At 34.3% G+C, this 21,930-nt stretch overlaps 2 protein-coding genes across 2 annotated transcripts; both read left to right on the top strand.

Moving 5' to 3' along the window:
* Positions 1–954: 954 nt before the first annotated feature.
* On the top strand, positions 955–1,632 carry LOC115984678. The gene is made up of 2 exons (XM_031107698.1): positions 955–1,080; positions 1,225–1,632. Exons 1-2 carry the CDS (start codon positions 955–957, stop codon positions 1,630–1,632), a joined length of 534 nt encoding a protein of 177 aa, XP_030963558.1.
* A 2,270-nt stretch (positions 1,633–3,902) lies between these two features.
* On the top strand, positions 3,903–4,766 carry LOC115984677 (uncharacterized mitochondrial protein AtMg00810-like). Its single transcript, XM_031107697.1, has one exon. It carries the CDS (start codon positions 3,903–3,905, stop codon positions 4,764–4,766), a length of 864 nt encoding a protein of 287 aa, XP_030963557.1.
* Positions 4,767–21,930: the final 17,164 nt, after the last annotated feature.

The following is a 21,930-nucleotide window of genomic DNA, read 5'->3' as shown; positions in this document are numbered from 1 at the left end:
CAAAAGGAAGTAATGCAGCAGCTAAGAGGAGCAGAATCAAGAGCACAGATAAGAAGCTGAGCTCCAATCAGTTTGTACAGTAAATGACAACAAGCATAATAGATAGAAATGGCATGTAGTTTTTAGTTTCACATATGTATTTAACTTAGCATGTGACAGGCACGTGTATCAGTTTGGTTAAATCTGTTAGATTGCTAGTTAGTTAGTTACTGGTAGAGAGAAAGATTAGTTATAGCTGGTTCAGTTACAGCTTTGGTGTATATATACCTATCTGATTGTATTAGTTGAAAATTCAATTCATTTTTCAATGAAATAGAGTTTCATTATCCAGAACTCTCCTCTGTTTTCTATTATGGTATCAAAGCAGCTAGCACAGTTTTACTAATTTCCTAGCTTTTTCTTTTCCTTTCCTTGATTCTAGAAGTTTCTTTTCTCTCCAAATCAGAAAATTTTCCCGAGAAAATTTTCTCCTTTTCTCTTCAATTCTAAGAAATTTTTCTTGAGAGATCTCCCTATTTTTTATTTTGAGACGTTTTCTTGTTTTTCTTCGATTCTGAGCAATCTTTTCTTGCTTCCACCTAATTCCTTCGTTTCAATTTCTTCTTCTTCAAAAGCTAGGTTTTACTTTCTGAAGCTTCGTTAATGGCGTCTTCTGATCAAGCATCTACAAGCATTACCATTGATGAATCACATCCCTTTTTCCTTCACCACGCTGAGAGCCCTGGTGCGATTCTTGTATCTCAATCACTGATTGGAGGAGAAAACTACCCTACGTGGGCACGATCCATGGAGAGAGCTCTTAGAATCAAAAATAAATTTTGGTTAATTGATGGCTCTGCTTCTCTGACTTCTGCCATGGAGAAAGTTCCTCTTCTTGTTCAAAGCTAGTCACGGTGCAATGAAATTGTGGTTTCTTGGATCATCAACTGTGTTTCCCCTAAGATTGCAACTAGTATGGTGTATCGGAGAACTACCAAGGAAGTTTGGAAGAAGCTTCAAAACATGTTCTCTCAAGGCAATGGACCTAGGGTTTATCAATTGCAGAAAGATCTTGCTAGCATTTCTCAACGGGAACTCACTGTGAGTGATTATTTTACCAACCTCTCAATCTTGTGGGATGAGATACAGAACTATGAACCACTTCCTCTTTGCTCTTGTGAGAAGTGTGTGTGCCATGTGAATGAAAAGATCTCCAATCTTCATCACAGAGAAGCAATTATGTAGCTTCTAATGGGTCTCAATGATTCATTCTCTCACATTCGAGGTCAAATTTTGTTGATGGATCCCATTCCTTCTGTTGACAAAGTATACTCTTTGTTGGTTCAAGATGAAAGGCAGAGGTCAGTTGGACATAGCAACAATGGTCCTTTTGTTGAATCCACAGCCCTTGCAGCCAAAATAATGAATTTTGGTTCTGGTTCTAAGACTTTCAAGAAAGGAAAGGAGAGGCCTACTTGCAGCCATTGTGGATTGCTTGGTCATACTGTGGAAAAATGCTACAAAATCCATGGATATCCTCCTGGATATAAAACCAAAGCAAGGGCAAACCAGGTCTCTTCCCTTGATTCTGTTCAAGATTCTGTTGCAACACTAACTCCACAGCATTTTCCTTTCACAATGGAGCAATGCTAGAAACTGCTTGCTATGATTGGAGGGTCTGATTCTCAAAATAGTCCAATTGTTATGGCCAACAGTGTTTCCTCCAACAAAGCTTCTACCTATCATTCAACTCCTTTGGCAGGTAATCTCAAGCATTCCATTTTCTCTGCTAAGCTTGTGAATAGATCTGTTTTTGGTGGTAGTACTTGGGTTCTTGACACAGGTGCAAGTGATCATATTGCTTGTTCTCTTTCACTCTTTCAATCTTATATTGCTGTTTCCCATTGTGTTGTTGAATTACCTAATGGTGAATCTACTCATGTCACCCACATTGGTACTGTCAAACTGTCTAATTCCCTTACTCTTGAACATGTTCTTTGTGTTCCTTCTTTTTCCTTTAATCTTGTGTCTGTCAGTCAAATCACTCAACGCTTGCCTCTTTGTCTTGTGTTTTTGTCCCAATTTTGCTTCATCTAGGACCTTTCTTGTTGGAGGATTCTTGTTGGAGGATGATTGGAGTGGGTGAAGTCCAACATGGTCTGTATTTGCTACAGAACAGTACTCATAGGACTCCACCTTCTCTGTCAGATTACCTCTCCACCAACAAGCTTCCCAAGTCAGTTTTTTCAGCATCTGTCTCTAATAAAGATATGTCCATTTTGTGGCATTTTAGATTAGGACACCCCTCTTTTAATAAACTGTCATCTTTGCAAGATGTTTTGCCTTCCTTTTCTTCAAAATGTGATGACATTTGTACCATCTGTCCTTTGGCTAAGCAGAAGAGGCTGCCATTTCCTTCAAACAATAATATGAGTACTAAGCCATTTGCTTTGATTCATGTAGATGTTTAGGGTCCCTATTCTATTTGCACTTATGATGGTTTTAGATTTTTTCTTACCATTGTTGATGATGCCACTAGGTCTACTTGGGTATATCTCATGAAAGCTAAGTCTGATGTTAAACAGCTTTTAATTTCATTTTATAATATGATTTTGACTCAATTTAACATTGGTATTAAAGCAATCAGATCAGATAATGCTCCTGAATTTTCTTTATCAAACTTTTATAGTGATCATGGCATTGTGCATTAAAAGAGTTGTGCTTGTACACCTCAGCAAAATTCTGTGGTTGAGAGAAAGCACCAACATCTTTTGAATGTTGCTAGATCTCTTAAAATTCAATCCAATCTACCCTCAGCATATTGGGGAGAATGTATTTTGACAGCCACTTATCTGATTAACAGGTTGCCTATGCCTTTGTTGGGTCATAAATCCCCTTTTGAGCTTTTATTTCATAAACAACCTTCTTTTACTCATATTAGAGTGTTTGGTTGCTTGTGTTTTGTTTCCACCCCTTCTGTTCACAGGTTGAAGTTTGATTCTAGAGCTTCTCCATGTGTTTTTTTAGGCTACCCTTTTAACATGAAAGGTTACAAGGTTCTTAACCTTCATACTAGGAAAATCACTGTTTCTAGAGATGTTGTCTTTCATGAGTCTATCTTTCCTTTTTCAAATTCTTCTCATTCCTTGTCTGGTTCCCACTCTTTTCCTTCATTTGGTTCACCTGCTACTGCTTTTGACTCTCCCTCTTGTCCAATTTCCATTCCTATTCCAATTGCAGACTCTAATATTGAGCATATTACTAATTCTCATCCTTGTCCAGACCCTTGTTCTATTCTTATTGGTTCCTTACCTGTTTCTCTTGGTCATCCTTCTCCTTCTGTCCATGATACACCTCCTTCTTCTTCCATTCCACCTCTTAGAAAATCCACTAGGATTTCTCACAAACCTGCTTATTTGCAAGCTTATAAGTGCAATCAGGTGTCTCAAGTTCCATCTAGTACTGCTTACCCTTTATCTTCTTACCTATCTTCCCAAAAATTGTCTCCTAGACACTTGCATTTTTGTAATGCCATTTCCTCAATTAAGGAACCCAAATTCTATCATCAAGCAGTTAAAAATCTCAAGTGGAGAAAGGCTATGGCAGCTGAGATTTCTACTCTTGAAGCTAATCAAACTTGGACCCTCACAACTCTTCCACCTCACAAAAAGACAATTGGTTGTAAGTGGGTGTATAAGATGAAGTACAAATCTGATGGGACTGTGGAAAGATATAAGGCTAGGTTGGTGGCTAAAGGCTTCACTCAAAAAGAAGGCCTTGATTACATTGAAACTTTCTCCCCTGTTGCCAAACTTGTTACTGTCAAATGTCTTCTCGCAGTGGCTGCTATGCAAGGCTGGTATCTCTGTTAGCTTGATTTAAATAATGCCTTCCTTCATGGTGAATTGAAGGAAGAAGTCTATATGGATCTCCCACCAAGCTTCCACAGCAAGGGGGGGCTGGTATGCAAGCTTACTAAGTCCTTGTATGGACTAAAACAAGCTTCAAGGCAATGGTTTGCCAAGTTTTCCACTGCATTAGTTCTTCTTGGATTTACACAGTCCAAGGCTGACTACTCTCTTTTCATTAAGAAGAACTCTACTTCTTTCATTGCCCTATTGGTTTACGTTGATGATATATTGATTGCTAGTGACAACAAGCAAGCAGTTGATGAGTTGAAGATTCTATTAGATCAAAAATTCAAGCTAAAAGATTTGGGTGATTTGAAATTTTTCTTAGGCCTTGAAGTTGCAAGGACTACTGATGTTATCAATTTATGCCAAAGAAAATATACACTTGAAGTGTTGGGTGATGCTGGTATGTTAGGATGTAAACCAGCCAAAGTGCCTATGGATCAGAATCTCAAGCTTAGTAAGTATGAGGGAAAGGAGTTGCAAGATCCAAGCTCTTATAGAAGATTGATAGGAAGGTTACTATACTTAACAATAACCAGGCCTAACATAACCTTTGCTGTAAATAGACTCAGTCAGTTCATGGCACATCCTAGAGAACCCCATCTGCTAACAGCTCATAAGGTCTTGCAATATCTAAAGAGTTCACCAGGGAAAGGCTTGTTTTTCTCAAGCAAATCAGAATTGCACTTGAAGGCCTTTGCTGATGCAGACTGGGCTTCATGCCCTGACACTAGGAGATCTGTCACTGGTTTTTGTGTCTTTCTTGGTGAGTCTTTTATTTCATGGAAGTCAAAGAAGCAACAAACAGTTTCACGGTCTTCAACAGAGTCTGAGTATAGATCAATGGCAGTAGCAGTCTGTGAGATCATTTAGCTTTTATATGTTCTTCATGATTTTCAAATAAAGCATCCTCAAGCAGCCCTTTTGTTCTGTGACAGTCAGGCAGCCCTTCACATTGCTGCAAACCCTGTATTCCATGAAAGAACAAAACATATAGAAATTGATTGTCATCTTGTCAGAGATAAAGTCTTGGAAGGGTATATCAGAATGTTACATGTTAGGACAAATTCTCAGATTGCAGACTTACTAACCAAAGCCTTGAATGCCCAACAATTCTCCTTTCTTGTATCCAAGTTGAATATGGTCAATATTCATGCCCCTCTTCCACTTGAGGGAGGGTGTTAAGATACAAAAGGAAGTAATGCAGCAGCTAAGAGGAGCAGAATCAAGAGCACAGATAAGAAGCAGAGCACAGATAAGAAGCTGAGCACCAATCAGTTTGTACAGTAAATGACAACAAGCATAATAGATAGAAACAACATGTAGTTTTTAGTTTCACATATGTATTTAACTTAGCATGTGACAGGCACGTGTATCAGTTTAGTTAAATCTGTTAGATTGCTAGTTAGTTAGTTACTGGTAGAGAGAAAGATTAGTTACAGCTGGTTCAGTTACAGCTTTGGTGTATATATACCTATCTGATTGTATTAGTTGAAAATTCAATTCATTTTTCAATGAAATAGAGTTTCATTCTCCAGAACTCTCCTCTGTTTTCTATTAAATTTGTCATAGTTGTATTTAAGTTATAGCTCATGCAATAAGAGGCAGCAAATATTCCTCCATAAAAAACTATTCTCTTCTTGTCTAATAATTTTTAGGAGGGTTGTTGCCTTGAATCAACTAAATTCTCTGAATTCCATCAGTCATAGCACAGACCACGTGGGCATGAAAAGAAACAAAAAATAATCCAAACAACAATAAAAGACTTTCACAGAACAGACATTAATTTTTTACCAAGCCTTTGATCTTCATTGATTTTAATTTCATTAATTTAAACTAAAGTTAAACCAAAAGGCACTGATAATCAATTTAAAAATAGCATCACCCTCTCTGCAAAATGTTATTATTCTCATTTGCTAAAACCTAAAATGCAAAAAACATTCATAAAACCCCAAAAATTGCTTAAGATTAGAGACATGGTTAAATAGTTTCTTTGTTATTGAATAGGAGATGGCAGAAACATTTTTCTTATGGCAAAATAGATGCATCCAGAAGGGGACTTGATCCAAGTTTGTAAGAGTAGAGTGTCAATTCGATCTCCATTAAAAAAAAAAGGTTGAGAACCCGAAGAATGATGAGACCCTTAGCTACAGTATTACCCAAAAGCTACACCAAAATTTTGGGTGCAAGCAAACAAAAAGGTAGACAAAAAGAAAAGCTATTGAGTGAGTTAAGCCAGCAATAAGAAACCCCGAAAAAGACCACGGCCACCCACTATATAATTTCCATTTCTTCCCACCACTTCTCTTTCTCTTTCTCTCTTCCAAGATCTTTCTTACTTAATTATTTATATCATCTTTTATTTTTCTCTCACAACCATACAATACTGGACAAAAACTACAAAACAATCAGCGGCTTTTTTCTTCTCAAATTCCCGGTGGGGTTGTTGAGGAAAATAGCGGGCTTCTTAGGGTTTGCTAAAGAAATTTTAGGTGCAAGCAAACAGAAAGGTAGACAAAAAGAAAAGTTGTTGATTGAGTTAAGCCAGCAATAAGAAACCCCGAAAAAGACCACGGCCACCCACTATATACTTTCCATTTCTTCCCACCACTTCTCTTTCTCTTTCTCTCTTCCAAGATCTTTCTTACTTAATTATTTATATCATATTTTATTTTTCTCTCACAACCATACAATATTGGACAAAAACTACAAAACAATCAGTGGCTTTTTTCTTCTCAAATTCCCGGTGGGGTTGTTGAGGAAAATAGCGGGCTTCTTAGGGTTTGCTAAAGACGAGAATCACGAATCGAAAGACAAAGACGACGGCTAAGAAAATTTACAGAGTTATACCCTCCAGTATGAGCAAAGCAGCTGTGGAGGTAATTCTCTTCCACGGAGTGGATGGACTGAACATTTTTCTCTCTACTTCTGATTGCTTTCTTCTTTCTCATCCGCTTATCGTTGGAACTTTCTCTCACGCTTGAGTTATCCTCATAAAATACCTTGTCTGCATATTGAAAATAAATAAAAAAAATAAAAAAAATAAAAAGAGGAGAGAAAATACGTGATTAGTTTCAGCCTTTGTGTGTTTTAGAGTTTGAGAGAGGAGCAGAGGAGATATAGATGAGAGAAAATTTTTTGAGTTTCTGAGTCCATGAAACAGAGAAACTATCCTCATCAATTACCTTGCATATTGAATTGCTGGGTTGAAAGCAAATGAAACAATCTATGCTTGATCTGCAAAAAAAAGGGAGAAAATTAGAGGAGCAGTGAAGCGTGACTGGAGATATAGATGAGAGAAGCGGATGATAGATGGGTGAGGAAATACCATTTGATGTGAATGTCATAGGCAATGGAGAAGATTATAATTTTTATATATGTGTGAAAAAAAAATGTAAACTTTCTTTAATTGCTAAGATTAGCAATCCTTTTTTTTTTTTTTTGGATGAGAATATTCCTAAGATAACTATTTGATTTTTTTTTTTTAAAAAAAAAAAAGGTCGCATCAAATACCAAGCATAAAATTTAAAATAAGAACAATAGTAAAAGCCCTAATATTGTTCACATTTATTTCTTTTCCAGTACAATTCCAACAACAAATGAAGCATCAAATTAATAACCTTTCACACATTTTTTACTGTTTAGTTTCTAACAAAACCAAAAACTCAAATTTTGCTCATTCAATCAGTCCCCAATTGAACCACAAACAAATTCCAATTTCCCTCATCATTCCCTCACTTAATCCTCCATTTTCTCAACAACCAATCAAAAACCTCATTGTTTCTAATTACGCAAACTGAATAATCCCTTGAGTTATACTCTTTAAAGAAAAATAACAAATAAAAAAGCATATATAATCACAACTTTCTTGGGAAAGAAACAGAGATGGAAAGCAAGAGAGAAAAAGTGAGTTGGGGCAAGAAGGAAAGAACCAAACAAACAACATCAAAATTTGAAATCTACAAACCGTAACAGAAAATCCCAAAACATCAAAGCAAATATTAAATCTATACCTAGCCAACCAAAATACCCAAAAACTAAGTCATATTAAATACCCAAATATAAGAAAGGGGAAAAAAATAACCGGTGGCAGTTTCGGTGATTTGGTGATGGTAGATAAATGGCCTGAACGGTGTTTTTTTCAATTTTTTTTCTCTTAAGAACGATTCAACAAAACATAGATATGCACAAAGCATAAATTAATTCAAATTTTAGGGGTGAACCCAAAAAAGCACAAACATAACAAAAGACTGCCAAACAAAATACAACAATTGAACAAACAGAACTCAAGGAATTGTAAAAATAAATTGGAAATTAAAGAAAAAAGGTAGCCTTTTCAAAACCCTATAAACGGTAATTGAATAGAAAACCAAAAGAGGGGAAAAAACATGCCTACCTTCTGAATTATTTTCTAAATCGCCTATTGTTGCAGAGGACGAACTAAGTTTTTCAGCTTTCACTATTGCAAAAGACGATCAGAGTCTTTTTTTTTTTTTTTTCGCTTCCTTTTGGATTTTCTTTTTTCGTATGGTTGTTGGTCTGGAACACGATATTCTGATCTGTGTGTCTATGGAGTTGTAGCGAAGAGGAGGAAGTCAAAATGAGAGTGAACTTTCGATCGGGAAATATGGAGTTTGCGTTTTAGGATTTGTGTTTTTCTTTTTCTTTTTTGATAGGCGTTAATGTTTTTATAGGAATAAGGTTTGTGTTTTTTTTTTTTTTTTAATTATTATTTTTTTTAATAGAAATACCTTTGATGAAAGTAAGCCTTGCTAACTAACCGTACTGTATTTTAAAGTATAAATGGTAAACGTGGCAGATTTTTAAGTGGCCTTTTTTCCTAGCCTCTAAGCACGTGCTCATGCACTTGTCACGCGCGTGCTTAGAGGCTAGTCTGTATATACTATATATACTAGCTCTTCTATTTTTTGGGTTAGTGCATGCTTAGAGACTCTTATATTTTTTTGGGGTAAACGTTAATAATTTGCATTCGTTATAGTAATTGTGAGCACGTGCTCAAATGCTAGTTTTAAATATATGGTAAGCAACAATATTGAACTTTAATATCATATGTGATGGAGACAAAATTTTCCTATCAATTAAAAAAAGCTTAGCTAAAAGAAATGGTGAGAATATCCTTGGAAGGAATTTGATAGAGAAACATGGTTGTTGTCATTTGCAGATCACTGATCTTTATACTCCTTCATCCAAAGACATTGATCAAATGAAGCTAAGATAAAATTGTAAATAGTCCATAAAATTAGACATCAAATTTTAACACTAATTTTGATTAGATAATTACAATTATATAAAATACGGACCAATGGCAAGAAAATCTCCTCAAAACTCAATTGTTGTATATTCCAATGAGATGTTGTGCACTTATATTCTACAAAATCCAACTTGAAAACAAATTGATCAATACTGGACTGAAACCATGAAGACTTTTAATTTTTTCTTTAATTTGGATGCTTGTTGAATGATAATTATATAAATTTTTTTCAGTTGAATTTGTTATGGATGTTTTTTATAATGCCAAAGCCAAAGATTTATGTGTGCATTATTTGCTTGGTAATATTGAGCATCTTATGTGGTACAGGGTGCTATATCATAGACAAATGCAAAATCTTTCCAAATGACAGCAATTTCCCAAGATTTCATCAATCACCACACAACATCATGAATGGCCTAAAAAACAATTTTAACCAAACATAAGTTCAAAGTACACGCATAAAGAACAACTTAAATCAAAGGAAATAAGTATTTACAAAAGTAATAATTTATAATTTAAAAAAAAATCAAAAGTAATAGAAGTATTAAAAAAGTAAGAACAACCTCAACCAAACATTTAAAAAGAAAAGCTACCAAATATATAATATATAATGGTACACAAATTTTTTGTTGTTGTTTTTGCAGAGTAATGGAACACGATTCAGTGGCGAGACTTGCACCTTCAAACCTCTCGGTAGGACTCACTAACCGGCATTTCAAGATTTCTTTAAGTGTCCATGTTGTTGTGATGGTGGTGGACATAGCAGGCAATATCTTTGAGTGTTGAGTAAATACCTTTTGAATCTTGTTTTGAGTGGCTGTCACCTGTTACCAAAATGCAAAAATGGTGGTTGCTCTTGGTATATATAAAATTAAAAAAAAAAAAAAAAAAAAAAGACTTGAGGATTGGATAGTTGTAGGGCCTATTTTTGAGGGTGAGGGAGGAGAATGAACGTGAAACATAAACCAGGTTTTTTTTTTTTCTTTCATAAAAAAAATTTAAAAGTAACGTGAGATTAGAGTAAGAAATTGCAAATTAAAAAAAATGGATTTTTTTATTAATGTTAAAACGGTTAAGCCTTGATAAAGGTAATATATATATTTATATATATATATATATATTTTGTAAACGTGAGTTTATTGACAGAAGAAACATGGGTAGTTGGAGCATTTCAAATACCTGAACAGAGAATTTTCCTATTTTGTAGGCAATATTTATGCAAGAGTTAAAAGACATAGTTTTACCAAATTATCATTTAGTTTTGTCTTTACTTAAACATAGGAATGTGTGGGTATTTTGGAACCAAAAAAAATAGTTTTACCAAATTATCATTTAGTTTTGTTTCTACTTAAACATAGGAATGTGTGGGTATTTTGGAACAAAAAAAAATCTGGTTCAAATAGGTGTAGCCCCTTAAATAGTAGTATAAATAACTTTTCATCCATATCCCTTAAATTTAGACACTACTAATCTCCTGTTAGTTTTCAAATTGCTAATTGGATTTTTTTTTTTTTTTGGTTCCAAAATACCCCTACAGTCTATGTTTAAGTAGGGGCAAAACTTGGTAAAAATGTTTCTTTAACTTCCACGTAAAACACTATCTACAAAATAGGAACACACTCCTAGTACACTCACGTTGGTTTTCAAACTCAAATTGTTTCTTCTTCAATTCTCCAATTCTCTCAATTTTGTGTTATTCTTCTTTTCACCATTATCATCATTGTTAAGAAACTCCTCTCACTCACCTCTTTGATTTAGATTTCACTACAAACAACAATAACAACAGTAGATAGATTTGAGGTAAGCTCTTTCTGACTTCAATTTCTCTCTCTATTTGGCCATGTTTTGCTTATTATTTTCATTAATCTCATCTCAAGAGGGATTTTTTTTTTTTTTTTTTGTGTGTGTGTGTGTGTTCCTTAATCTCATTCACTCACCTCTTTGCTTCAGATTTCACTACAAACAACAACAACAGCAGCAGCAGATAGATTTGAGGTAAGCTCTTTCTGACTTCAATTTCTCTCTATATTTGGCCATATTTTGCTTATTGTTTTCCTAAATCTCATCTCACGAGGGATCCTTTTTTTTTTCCTTAATCTCATCTCACGAGAGATCTAAATAGTAGTGCTGTACGTTTGTGTTTTTCCTCTTGAGAAGAACACGTAATAGTTGATTTTACAGTTTTTTTTTTTCTTTAGTCTTATATCTTTTCTTTTTGTAGTCTTTTACTTTTTTGAGGGATTTCTTTCTTTAGGTTTTTTTTTTTTTTTTTTTTTTATGGAAAATTTATGTGAATGTTTTGTCGAGCACAATAAAGTGAGTGTACGTGTGATGAATTGATGAAAAATTAATTGGTGATTTAGCACAGTTTTTCTCCGGAAAGGTTATGAAAACTTAAAGAATTATGAGGTTATTTTTCTCTTTGCAACAAGTAATATATTGTGTCTTAATACAAGTTGCAGCAAGTAATATATTAAGTCTTGGATTATCCTTTAGCAAAAAAATTTTGGGTTATCTGATTATGTGTTAATTTTCTTCTCCATGTGTTGGTTTACCAATGAGAAATTAAATTTATGTGGTAGATTTCGGGAATAGGATAATTATTGTTTAATTTGTAAAAAATGATTGTTTTATCTCCAACAAAAACTTATTATTTTATCATGATTTAGATTCTAAAAGGAAAAAAAAAAGTTAGATTCTCAAAAAAAAAAAAAAAAAAAAAAATTAACTCCCACGTAAAATAGTGCCTACAAAATAGGACTACACTTTGTTATCATTACCCTTTCCATATCATTATCTTATCTTATCTTTTTTTTTTTTTTTCTTTTATTTGTTCAGTTTGATGGTTGTTTAAGTATTTTCTCTAATTAATGACTATTTTTTAAAGAATAGGAATGATATATATTGATTTGTCTTTTTTTTTTTTTTTTTTTTTTTTTTTGTGGTTATCAGGTTTCACTCATTATTTTAGTGTATGTGTTCTAAGTGGTGCCCTCTCTTCCTCTTATTATTTTTGTTTGTTTTTTTTCTTACATTTAAGCCTTACTCTCAATTTTTTTGTATTTTTTTAAGGGTGACATATCAACAATTTGGTTAGATTGCATAGCAGACACTGTGGATGAATTCGGGTTAGCGAAGTGGTAGTCATTCTATCAAGTAGTTGTTAAGAAACATTTTTTGTAAATATCCTACGTTATGAATTAATATTGTCCTTTTTCGGCCTTTTATTGCACATTTGATGATTTTTAATATTGTCCTTTTCTGTGCCTTTCATTGCACATTTGATGATTTCGTAAGCAATTGTTATAAACACAAATTTGCTAAAGCAAGAATGATACTGAAGAACTTATCTTTAAAGATAAAATTTTAAAATTGTGGTGAAAATTGATTCTTAATAATAGACTAACTTTTAGGGGTAAAAACCTACACCCTTAAATATATGTTATATTTGATAGTTTAAAATGTTACTTCATTTTAAATTTTAAAATTTTCAAAATTGGTAAAATTTAATCTGATCCAAAATAACTTACCAAAAGACAAAAAAAAAAAAACTCCAAACAAACCATGCCTTTTGAATTTGCATCAAGTGTTACGTGTCCTCAATTAATAAATTTGCATCAATTTTTTTTTTTTTTTTTTTTTTTTGAGGGTGGTGAGTCCTTTAACGTTGGTTTCTTATTTTTTTGCAACTTCAAGCCAAAAAAAAAAAAAAAGTCCCTATGTTTAAGGTATTTTAATAACATGCCACCACTGTTTTACGTTTAAATGTTTAAAAAAAAAAAATTGTTTTAAGTATTTTTTTTCCTAAAATTTTGCCTATTATTTAGACACTAAAGCAAGAATGATATTGGAGAACTTATCTTTAAAGATAAAATTTTAAAATTGTGCTGAAAATTGCTTCTAAATAAATAATAGACTAACTTTTAGGGGTAACAACTTATTGGAAAGGTATGTTACACTATTTTTTTAAATAGGAAAATAACTAATTGATAGTCTTAATATACAAACAATTTTTTTTCTTCATTTTGAAGTTCCAAGAACAAAGACAAACAACAAATCAATGTCAAGAGCAATCAGGTTTCCAACATCCATAAGAATAAAGAAAAAGGAAAAATGAAGGACGAAGTGATCTCCAACACTCATGCCAACAGAGACAAACAGAGAATTAAAATCAAGGACAATGCGGTTTCCAACATCCATGAGAAAAAAAAAGAAACAAACAAAAAAAAAACTAAGGACGATGCAATTTTCAACATCCAAAACAGTAAAGACAAACAGAAAATGAGAGTGAAGGACGATGCAATAATAAAGCAAGTATAAATCATTACAACATCTACTTTTTAAAATAATAAAAAAAAAGTACTTAATTACATAGTTTGGATATAAATTTTTTTAAAAAAAAATTTGGTAATTAAATGATAGTTCTTCAAGTCCCAAGCTGAAACATACATGGAGCTATGCAATATCATCACAAGGTCAGTTTAAATATTTCATTTCACATGTTTCTGCTTGATTTTTATTGTACTTATCATTATTGTGTACATTTTAAAGTCTCTATTAATAACACAGACACACATTTTGTATCATAGGTTCATGGCAAATGCTGCTAGAAAGCAATTAGAATGTGGAACAAATAACATTGCTCCACCAACTTCTCCACCATAGCCGGCATAATATTAATAAGTTCACATATTCTATGTTTCAAATGTAGTGAATTATTTTACAGTTTTACTTGATGTAAATAATTTTCATAATAGCTTTTGTAAAGGTCAGCACATGTATTTTGTAAGAAGTTTTATTGTTACGATTTCATTATGCATTTTCATTATATGCACTATTTATAAGATTTATTCAATGGATCTTTTTTTCCTCCCCCTATAGGTTAATACTAAATTAAAGCATCATCTTCCAATTAATAACACGTTGATTACTACATAAACAAAATTGGCAAAAAATGATAATAATTACGGAATACTAGCCTCTTAGCACACGCGTGCGCGCGTGCTCAAAGGCTCTTTTATTTTTTGGGTAAGGGTAAATTCAGAGTATTTATTATAATTTGGGATTACTTTATTTTCTAATCACCAAAAAAAAAAAAAAAAATCTAGGAGTGTGATGAAAAAATTATTTCACCTACTAGATTTTGTGATATCTTTAATTTTTTCATCACACCCCTAGATTTTTCTTTTGTGATTGGAAAATAAAGTAATCCCAAATTATATAAATGCTTTCAATTAACCCTTACCCAAAAAATAGAAGAGCCTCTGAGCACGCACTTATTTTTTTTTTTTTTTGTGATTGGAAAATAAAGTAATCCCAAATTATAATAAATGCTTTCAATTAATATTTACCCAAAAAATAGAAGAGCCTCTGAGCACGTGCTCTGCCTCTGAGCACGCGCGTGAGCACGTGCTCAGAGGCTAGTATATATATTTAGAGGATTCAGAAAGTTAGTTATTACTTTTTTTCCTGTCAAAAATACCCCTAAATTAATTAACCAACAACTTTAAAATTGGGTTAAAATAGTAAATTGGCAAAAAAAAAAATATATATATATATATATATATTAAGAGGATTCAGAAAGTTAGTTATTACTTTTTTTCCTGTCAGAAATACTCCTAAATTAATTAACCAACAACTTTTAAATTGGGTTAAAATAGTAAATTGGCAAAAAAAAAAAAAAGCTAGTTATTACTTTTTTTACTGTAAAAAATACCCCTACTTAAAACTTAAAAATGGGGTTAAAATAGTAAATTGACAAAAAACAATAAATTTCTACTTTTACGTTGAAATACCTTTTTGCTTCTAATAAACTCTTACTTCTACTCACTAACTCCCTACAAAATATGATCACTTTTTTGTTAGTTTTAAAACTCCTCCAATCTACAAAACTCATCTCACGTATTTTTTTTTTTGGTGATTGGAAAAAGTAGAAATCTCAAATTATAATAAATGCAAATTATTAATTTTTACCAAATTATTAATTTTTGGGTAAAGATTAATAATTTTCATTTATTATAATTTGAGATTTCTACTTTTTCCAATCACCAAAAAAAAAAAAAAAAAAAAAAAAGTGTGTAATGAATTTTTTTTTTAATTTAAAAAAAAAAAAAAAGGAGGACAGAAGAAACAAATACATTGTGATAAAGTAAAAAAAAAAAAAAAAATGAATATGTGGGGTGAGTTTTGTAGATCGAAGGAGTTTTAAAACTAACGAAAGAATAATCATATTTTGTAGGGAGTTAGTGAGTAGATGTAAGAATTTAAATCATTGTAAAAGTATGAGTTTATTAGAAATAAAAAAGCATTTTAATTTAGAAGTAGGAATTTATTATTCTTGTCAATTTACTATTTTAACCCCATTTTTAAGTTTTAGATAGGGGTATTTTTGACAGTAAAAAAAGAAATAACTTTATTTCTTTTTTCAATTTACTATTTTAATCCCATTTTTAAGTTGTTGATTAATTAATTTAGGGGTATTTTTGACAAAAAAAGCAATAATTAACTTTCAGAATCCTCTTAATATATGCAGATAATATATATATAGATATTAAATTAGATATTAGATTAGATTAGATTAGATATATATATATATATAAGGCTTCTGTTATTATATATAATATTAAATTAGATATTAGATTAGATTAGATTAGATATATATATATATATATATATAGATTAATTTTTACCGAAAGTTGTTTTCATGATTAGTATCATGGTGTCTTTATTATTATTGTTTTATTTTGTGAACATTATGAAGTTTTGAGTCACTATGTTATAAAAATAAAATTCACCGTTTATTAGCATCTTTTGTTATATTCAATGAATATATCTAGAATTTAAATCTTTCATATGTCGTAAGTCGTAACTATCAAAAAAAGAATCCACTATACGAGTAATTAAGTAAAGTCAAATTTATATACCAAGCATGCTTCAAGTCCTAAGCCATTATTTTTTGGGGAAAATAATAATAAATTTATTTAGTTAGGGTTTTGTCTTGGTCCTTTTGGAAGATGTAAGGGGGTTCGTAAATAAAAAAAAATAAAAAAAATGAAACGGGTTAGGTTTTGAAGAAATTGGGCCTCTCTTAGAAGAGTTAATGGGTTTCTTATTCGAAACCTAGCCTAAGTCCTGATGGACCTCCATTCTGTTTGACCACCCATCTAGCCCACGTTAAGTCAACTCAAGTATCAAAATCTTTTTTCTTTTTCCTTTTTTTCCTTTCACCAAGATCCATCTAACAATATACAACCTGATGGTGGAAAAAATCGATCATGTTCCAACTTAATACCTCCTAGTGGATGAGATATTAAATATGAATTTGTTATTCTTGAAATAAATTTTTATCCGCGCAACAAGGGCAAAACTACATTTAAGGGTGTGAGGGCCATCCCCCTCCAAATTTTTTTAAAATTCCTTTATAATATTTGTAACTATTAAACATTTTTTAAGATATAGCTTATAAAAATAGGAATTGGCCCCTCAAGCAAAAATACCTGATTCTGCCACTGCTGGTAATAATCAATTTGAGCATTGATATCTTTCCTACCATGTTAGAATTTCTTCATAGGAAATTTTGGATATCATTGGCAATGAATTTTTTTTTTCAAATATTTTTTAATTTTTATAACTATTAAACATTTTTAAAGATATAACTTTTCAAAATAGGAGTTGTCCCCTCAAGCAAAAATTATTGATTTCACCCCTACATGCCAATAATAATCAATTGGAGAATTGATACATTTCCTCCCATGTTTGAAATTTCTTCCTAGGAATATCGATGGATTGGAATATCATAGGCAATGACAATGTAGAACAATCAATGTGGGACTTGCGAGACCCTTCAATCCTGTTGGGGTGCACGGCTGCACCTAGAAGTTCAGTCCACATGGAATTCTATTTCAAGATGAAATAGGTGAAGTTGGCTTGCATGAATAAAACTCCTATTCCTAATTATACTAGGAGTGTCAGGCGGTGACAGGTACTTCATATATAAAGCAATATATTGTGTGCGTGTGGTTTTTATGAGAGAGAGATTGAACACTGAAACACAGTTTTGAAGCCAACCGAAAGAAAAAGAATAGTGCTTTGTGCACTGAGAGAAAAAATAAAAGATAAATTTTCTTTTGCTAAAGACGGTTCAAGGAAGATAAATTGGAGATTCTCTCTGGGACAATTATTTGAGTGCTACAACCACAGAAAATTGAAATAATCAGTGGGGAAGAATTCCAATCTAGCATATTAGAACAAGTTGATATATTCCTTGAACCAGGCATAATCAGACAAAATGCGTAGCTCTAAATTTCAATGCCAGAAGCTATGTGCTCCTTTTTCTGTGTTTTCTATATTCATACATTGTCGCTTGCTTGCTGTGATATTATCCTCTTGTGTTTCCTCTGGATTATATTTGGGTTTTCACCTTTCTTTTCATACTTATAAATCCATCTGATTTTGATAAACAATCAGGTCGTATTGTTATTGATGAGATCGATCATCCTTTGACTAAAAAGCCTGGTACTGAAAGTTTGACCTTACTCTTCCTTGCTAGCCAAAGGATGATTTTCCCTTCAACAATTGATAATGGGTATGAGTTGTGGATTCGAAATGGCTAAGGTCTAATCCTAGGGAATTTTAACATTTTTAACAACTTATTGTATAATTCTAAATTAATTTTAACAATGTTAACGGAGTAATGTGTAATCAAAATAATTTTGGATAATCTTAACAATTTAAGTGTAATTCAGTTAATTATGGAGAATTTAATTTCGACAATTGAAGATGTAATTTAAAGTTATTTTGTGGATTTCAATCATTCAAGATTCAATTCGAAATAATTTTGGTGAATTTTTTTTTTTTTGAGAATCGATTTTTTTTTTTTAACCAATTAATAAATGTATTTTAGAATTACTTTGTGAATTTTAACAACTCAAGTGTATAAGAAATTAACTTTTATGAATTTTTTTTTTTTTTGAAACCAAAACGATAGAAATTTTATTTCAATAGCCAATATACAGTAATAACTAGATCAAGCATCTAGTCCTTGGGTGGACCATCAGCGAACAACATAACATGTTGCCATGACCCACAAGAGATACTTTTACATTCTATCCAATAAACTTTTATGAATTTTATTTATTGAAGGTGTGATTCCAAATAATTTTGGGAAATTTCAACTGTTCAAGGTGTGTAGGGACACGATTCCTTTGCGGCCCAATAATGTTGTTGGGCTCACACACGAAAGATCCCTCACAATATGATTTGTAGAGAGTGGGCTAGAAAAGCTTGGGTTTGGTCACGGGGCGATGTCCCGGTCCTGATTTTAGTGGAATTCCTATAGAAAAAGGAGTTGGGTTTGAATATTTAAACCCTGTGGCGTCGCATCCTATGGGATTGGGCTCCTTGGACTTGACCCGAGGACCATTGAGGTTTTCCCTGGTTACCCGACGGCGGGTCTTTTTTTTATGATCTGCATGAGTTATTAGGGTGTTTCCACCCATGGAGCCCTTTTTTCTGGAGGTGGGATCCTCCCCCTACCAGATTCACTTGCTTCTTCTTTTATACTAGCCTGTGTTCATTGTCCTTCGTCCACGTGTAGGGTCAACTTTTACAAGACTGACATTTGTCCCATCAGTCCCATCCCAGAATTGTTGGGGATGGTTGATAAAGCTGAAGAATACGGCTCTGTCAGGGGCAGGGCATTGAATGGCAATGAGAGCAGCTTTCCCGGATATTCTTAGATTCTCTTTTAAGTTTGGCCCTATACCAGTTTTACCCCTTTTTTCCGGTAGGATTCTGGATCTGCCGAGGACTGAACTGTCCTCGGCTGCCTCCCAAAACTGTTTTGTGCTCTATATTATAGAGCTTGGGCTGCAGCTCTCCTCGGCTTGGGCCTTCGGATTCTCCAGGAGCAACTGGGCCTGGCCCTTAAATTATTGGGCCCCACAATAGCCCCTCAAAACCCTGCTTACCTGACTTCTTGGTTGGAAATGAGGGTTTTGGTAAACCCGGGCCTTCAGTATGGCTTATTTAATTCAGCCCTGCATTAATGTGGGCGGTTTTCCACCTGTCCAGGAAACTCGCCGGTTTACCAGGTATTCCCTTTAATCTGCTCGTAATCTACTCCTGCCGTTTGGCCGTCCAAGACGCGCCTTTAATGACTTCCCTTTTACAAGGCTCATTTACGTTCGGCGGCTCATCTGATGAGGTGGGGAAGTGGAACGGACACACCTTTATTCTTCAGATTCTTTTGGAAACCTAAATGAATTTAATTCCCTCCGTTTTGCCCTTCCTATAAGAAGGCAAGCAGGAGGTCATCACTTTCGTGCAGACACCCTTCCATCCTTCTGAGATCTGAAACCCCTAGCCTCCCTTAGCGTTTACTTAACCCCATTGTTATACACCCAATCAGAATACGTTTACCATAACGAGTGATAAAGGAACCATACCCCTCCTCAAAGCACCGTGTTCTAATAAAGCTCAAAATGGCTCGGTCGGGGCAAGGGTGGTGGAGACTTAAGATTCGTCTCACCTTCCCTTCAGCCAAAATCCGAAGCAGGGACTCATCACGTCCAACTTTCGGCGTGACTGAGTCGAGAACTCCCATCATCATAACCAACCGCTCTCTTATGAGCTCACCTAATATGGCCCCAGTATGTTAGGAGTCAGGACCGAGGCAGGGACTAAGTGTCTCTGCTTCTTCCTCTCTTCGTTCACTGGTGGCCCTCTCCGCCTCCCTTTCTTAGTCTTCCCAGCACCAGCTCCATTCTGGTGCTTTCTCTTCTCCCTCTTTTGCTCCTTTTCTTTCTTTTCATCTTTTCTCTCTTCTTCTCCTCCTTCTTTACTCATGTCCTCCATCTTCCTCATTCATCTCCTCCATCTTCTTCATTGATTTCTTCCTTACTATTTCCTTCTCCTTCATCTTTTTCCAAAGAAGGTTCTTATCGTAATATGAGCAGTATTGAGGCAGAGATTGGAGAGACTTTGAAGAAGAGTTTAAAAGACGCCTGACTGTTTACTGGTCTGTACTGCGGATGTTATCGTTGCTTAGGCAGTTCACATTTTGTATAGGCTTGTTTGAGCCCCTCTTTGTACGTTGTAATAATTTTTCGTATTAATAAAAATTGTTATTATTTTATTTCGCATGTTCTGTCTCTATGCTTTTCTTTTTAAATTTGCAAACGCTGCTCGGCACAATAATATAGCATTTAAATCGATAACAAATAAGGCCAAAATACTTGCTCATAAAAAGATATCACCATAACTTTAACAGAGTTGCTTGACATAGCAGTGCGTACCTGTAAATAACGATACTTGCCCAAAACAATGCTGGGATTAGAACTGGATGCTCTATGCGGTGTAGGAAGTAATCATTCAAAGACATATCATCCGCCAAAATGAACAACCCCCTTAGGCTGCCGAATAGTGGAGTGCCCCACCATCATCCTAACACTTTTATCGGCCTTAACATTTTACAGTATTTGAGTCGAGGACTTTCCCATCCGAGCAGTTGGTTTCCCCATAGGCTTGAGTCTGAGGACCATGCAAGGCCTTGGTTTTGTCCAAAACTTGTGATTTTTTCTCTTTTTTTTTTTTTTACTTGGTTTCCCCATAGGCTTGAGTCCGAGGACCATGCAAGGCCTTGGTTCTGTCCAAAACTTGTGATTTTTTCTTTTTTGTACTTGGTTTCCCCATAGGCTTGAGTCCGAGGACCATGCAAGGCCTTGGTTCTGTCCAAAACTTGTGATTTTTTCTTTTTTGTACTTGGTTTCCCCATAGACTTGAGTCCGAGGACCATGCAAGGCCTTGGTTCTGTCCAAACTTGTTTTTTTTTTTTTTTTTACTTGGTTTCCCCATAGGCTTGAGTCCGAGGACCATGCAAGGCCTTGGTTCTGTCCCTGGGCCCCTATGCTGAACGGGCCTAGGCCGCGAATTTACTAGGCCCACAAATTAAGAGGTATTTCTGTAGTCTTTGATCACGCGGTACTTTTTGGCGTCCTAGTGTTCGAGGTGCGCCTTCTCGAGACTCCTTTTAACCTCAGGGTTGCAGACGACGTTGGGAATCGAGCCAGAGACATTTTGTCTGTAGCGTTCCTTGGGACGCTGCGTGAATTAAATGCCACCGCCTTATCTTTTAACATAAATAGGAGAGAAAGTTGCTTTATCCACGCATAAATCCTTTAGTTCCCTCCCTTAGTGCATCATGCTTGAGGCGAGGGTTGGGGAAAAGGAATTCTCTCCGCCACAGAGGCGCCGTGTCCTCCTGAGACTCAAAGTAGTGAGGTACGGGCAAAGGAGGCATAAATTCAAGGGAACACTCCGTTTCGACAGAGGGGAAGGGGTGTTTCTCCCTCTTTCAGTCAAAATCCGAAGCAGGTTCTATTCATGCCAGAATTTTGGTGTGTCAGAAGAAAGATTCTCCGCCACCAGCGCCTCTGCCTTGTTGCAGGCAAATTTTTGGGTGAAGGCTCCTCAACTTCCGGCTCCCTGTGCCTTTCCCTCAGCGGTGTGAGGCTCAAGTTGAGTTCTTTTGCCGCCTGAATTATGGGCGTGCAAAAGCATTGAGGAGGAATAAGGTCTCGAAGCAGTAGCCAACCTCTCCTCTGAGCTACCTCCTCAGCTTTATCTTCACTCTCTTGTATTTCCCTTTACTTACGTAGTTAGCTTTAGTGTAAGCTTGTTTCAGCTTTTCATTGTACACTGTACTGTTCCTTTGTCTTAATAAGAGATGTGTTTATTTCTTTATACATACTTTTCTTCTCTGCAACA

The sequence above is a fragment of the Quercus lobata genome, chromosome 4, assembly GCF_001633185.2.
Source record: "Quercus lobata isolate SW786 chromosome 4, ValleyOak3.0 Primary Assembly, whole genome shotgun sequence".
NCBI classification, from domain to species: Eukaryota; Viridiplantae; Streptophyta; class Magnoliopsida; order Fagales; family Fagaceae; genus Quercus; species Quercus lobata.
The sequence above is the reverse complement of the archived record's forward strand: the minus strand, read 5'-3'. Positions and strand labels throughout refer to the sequence as shown.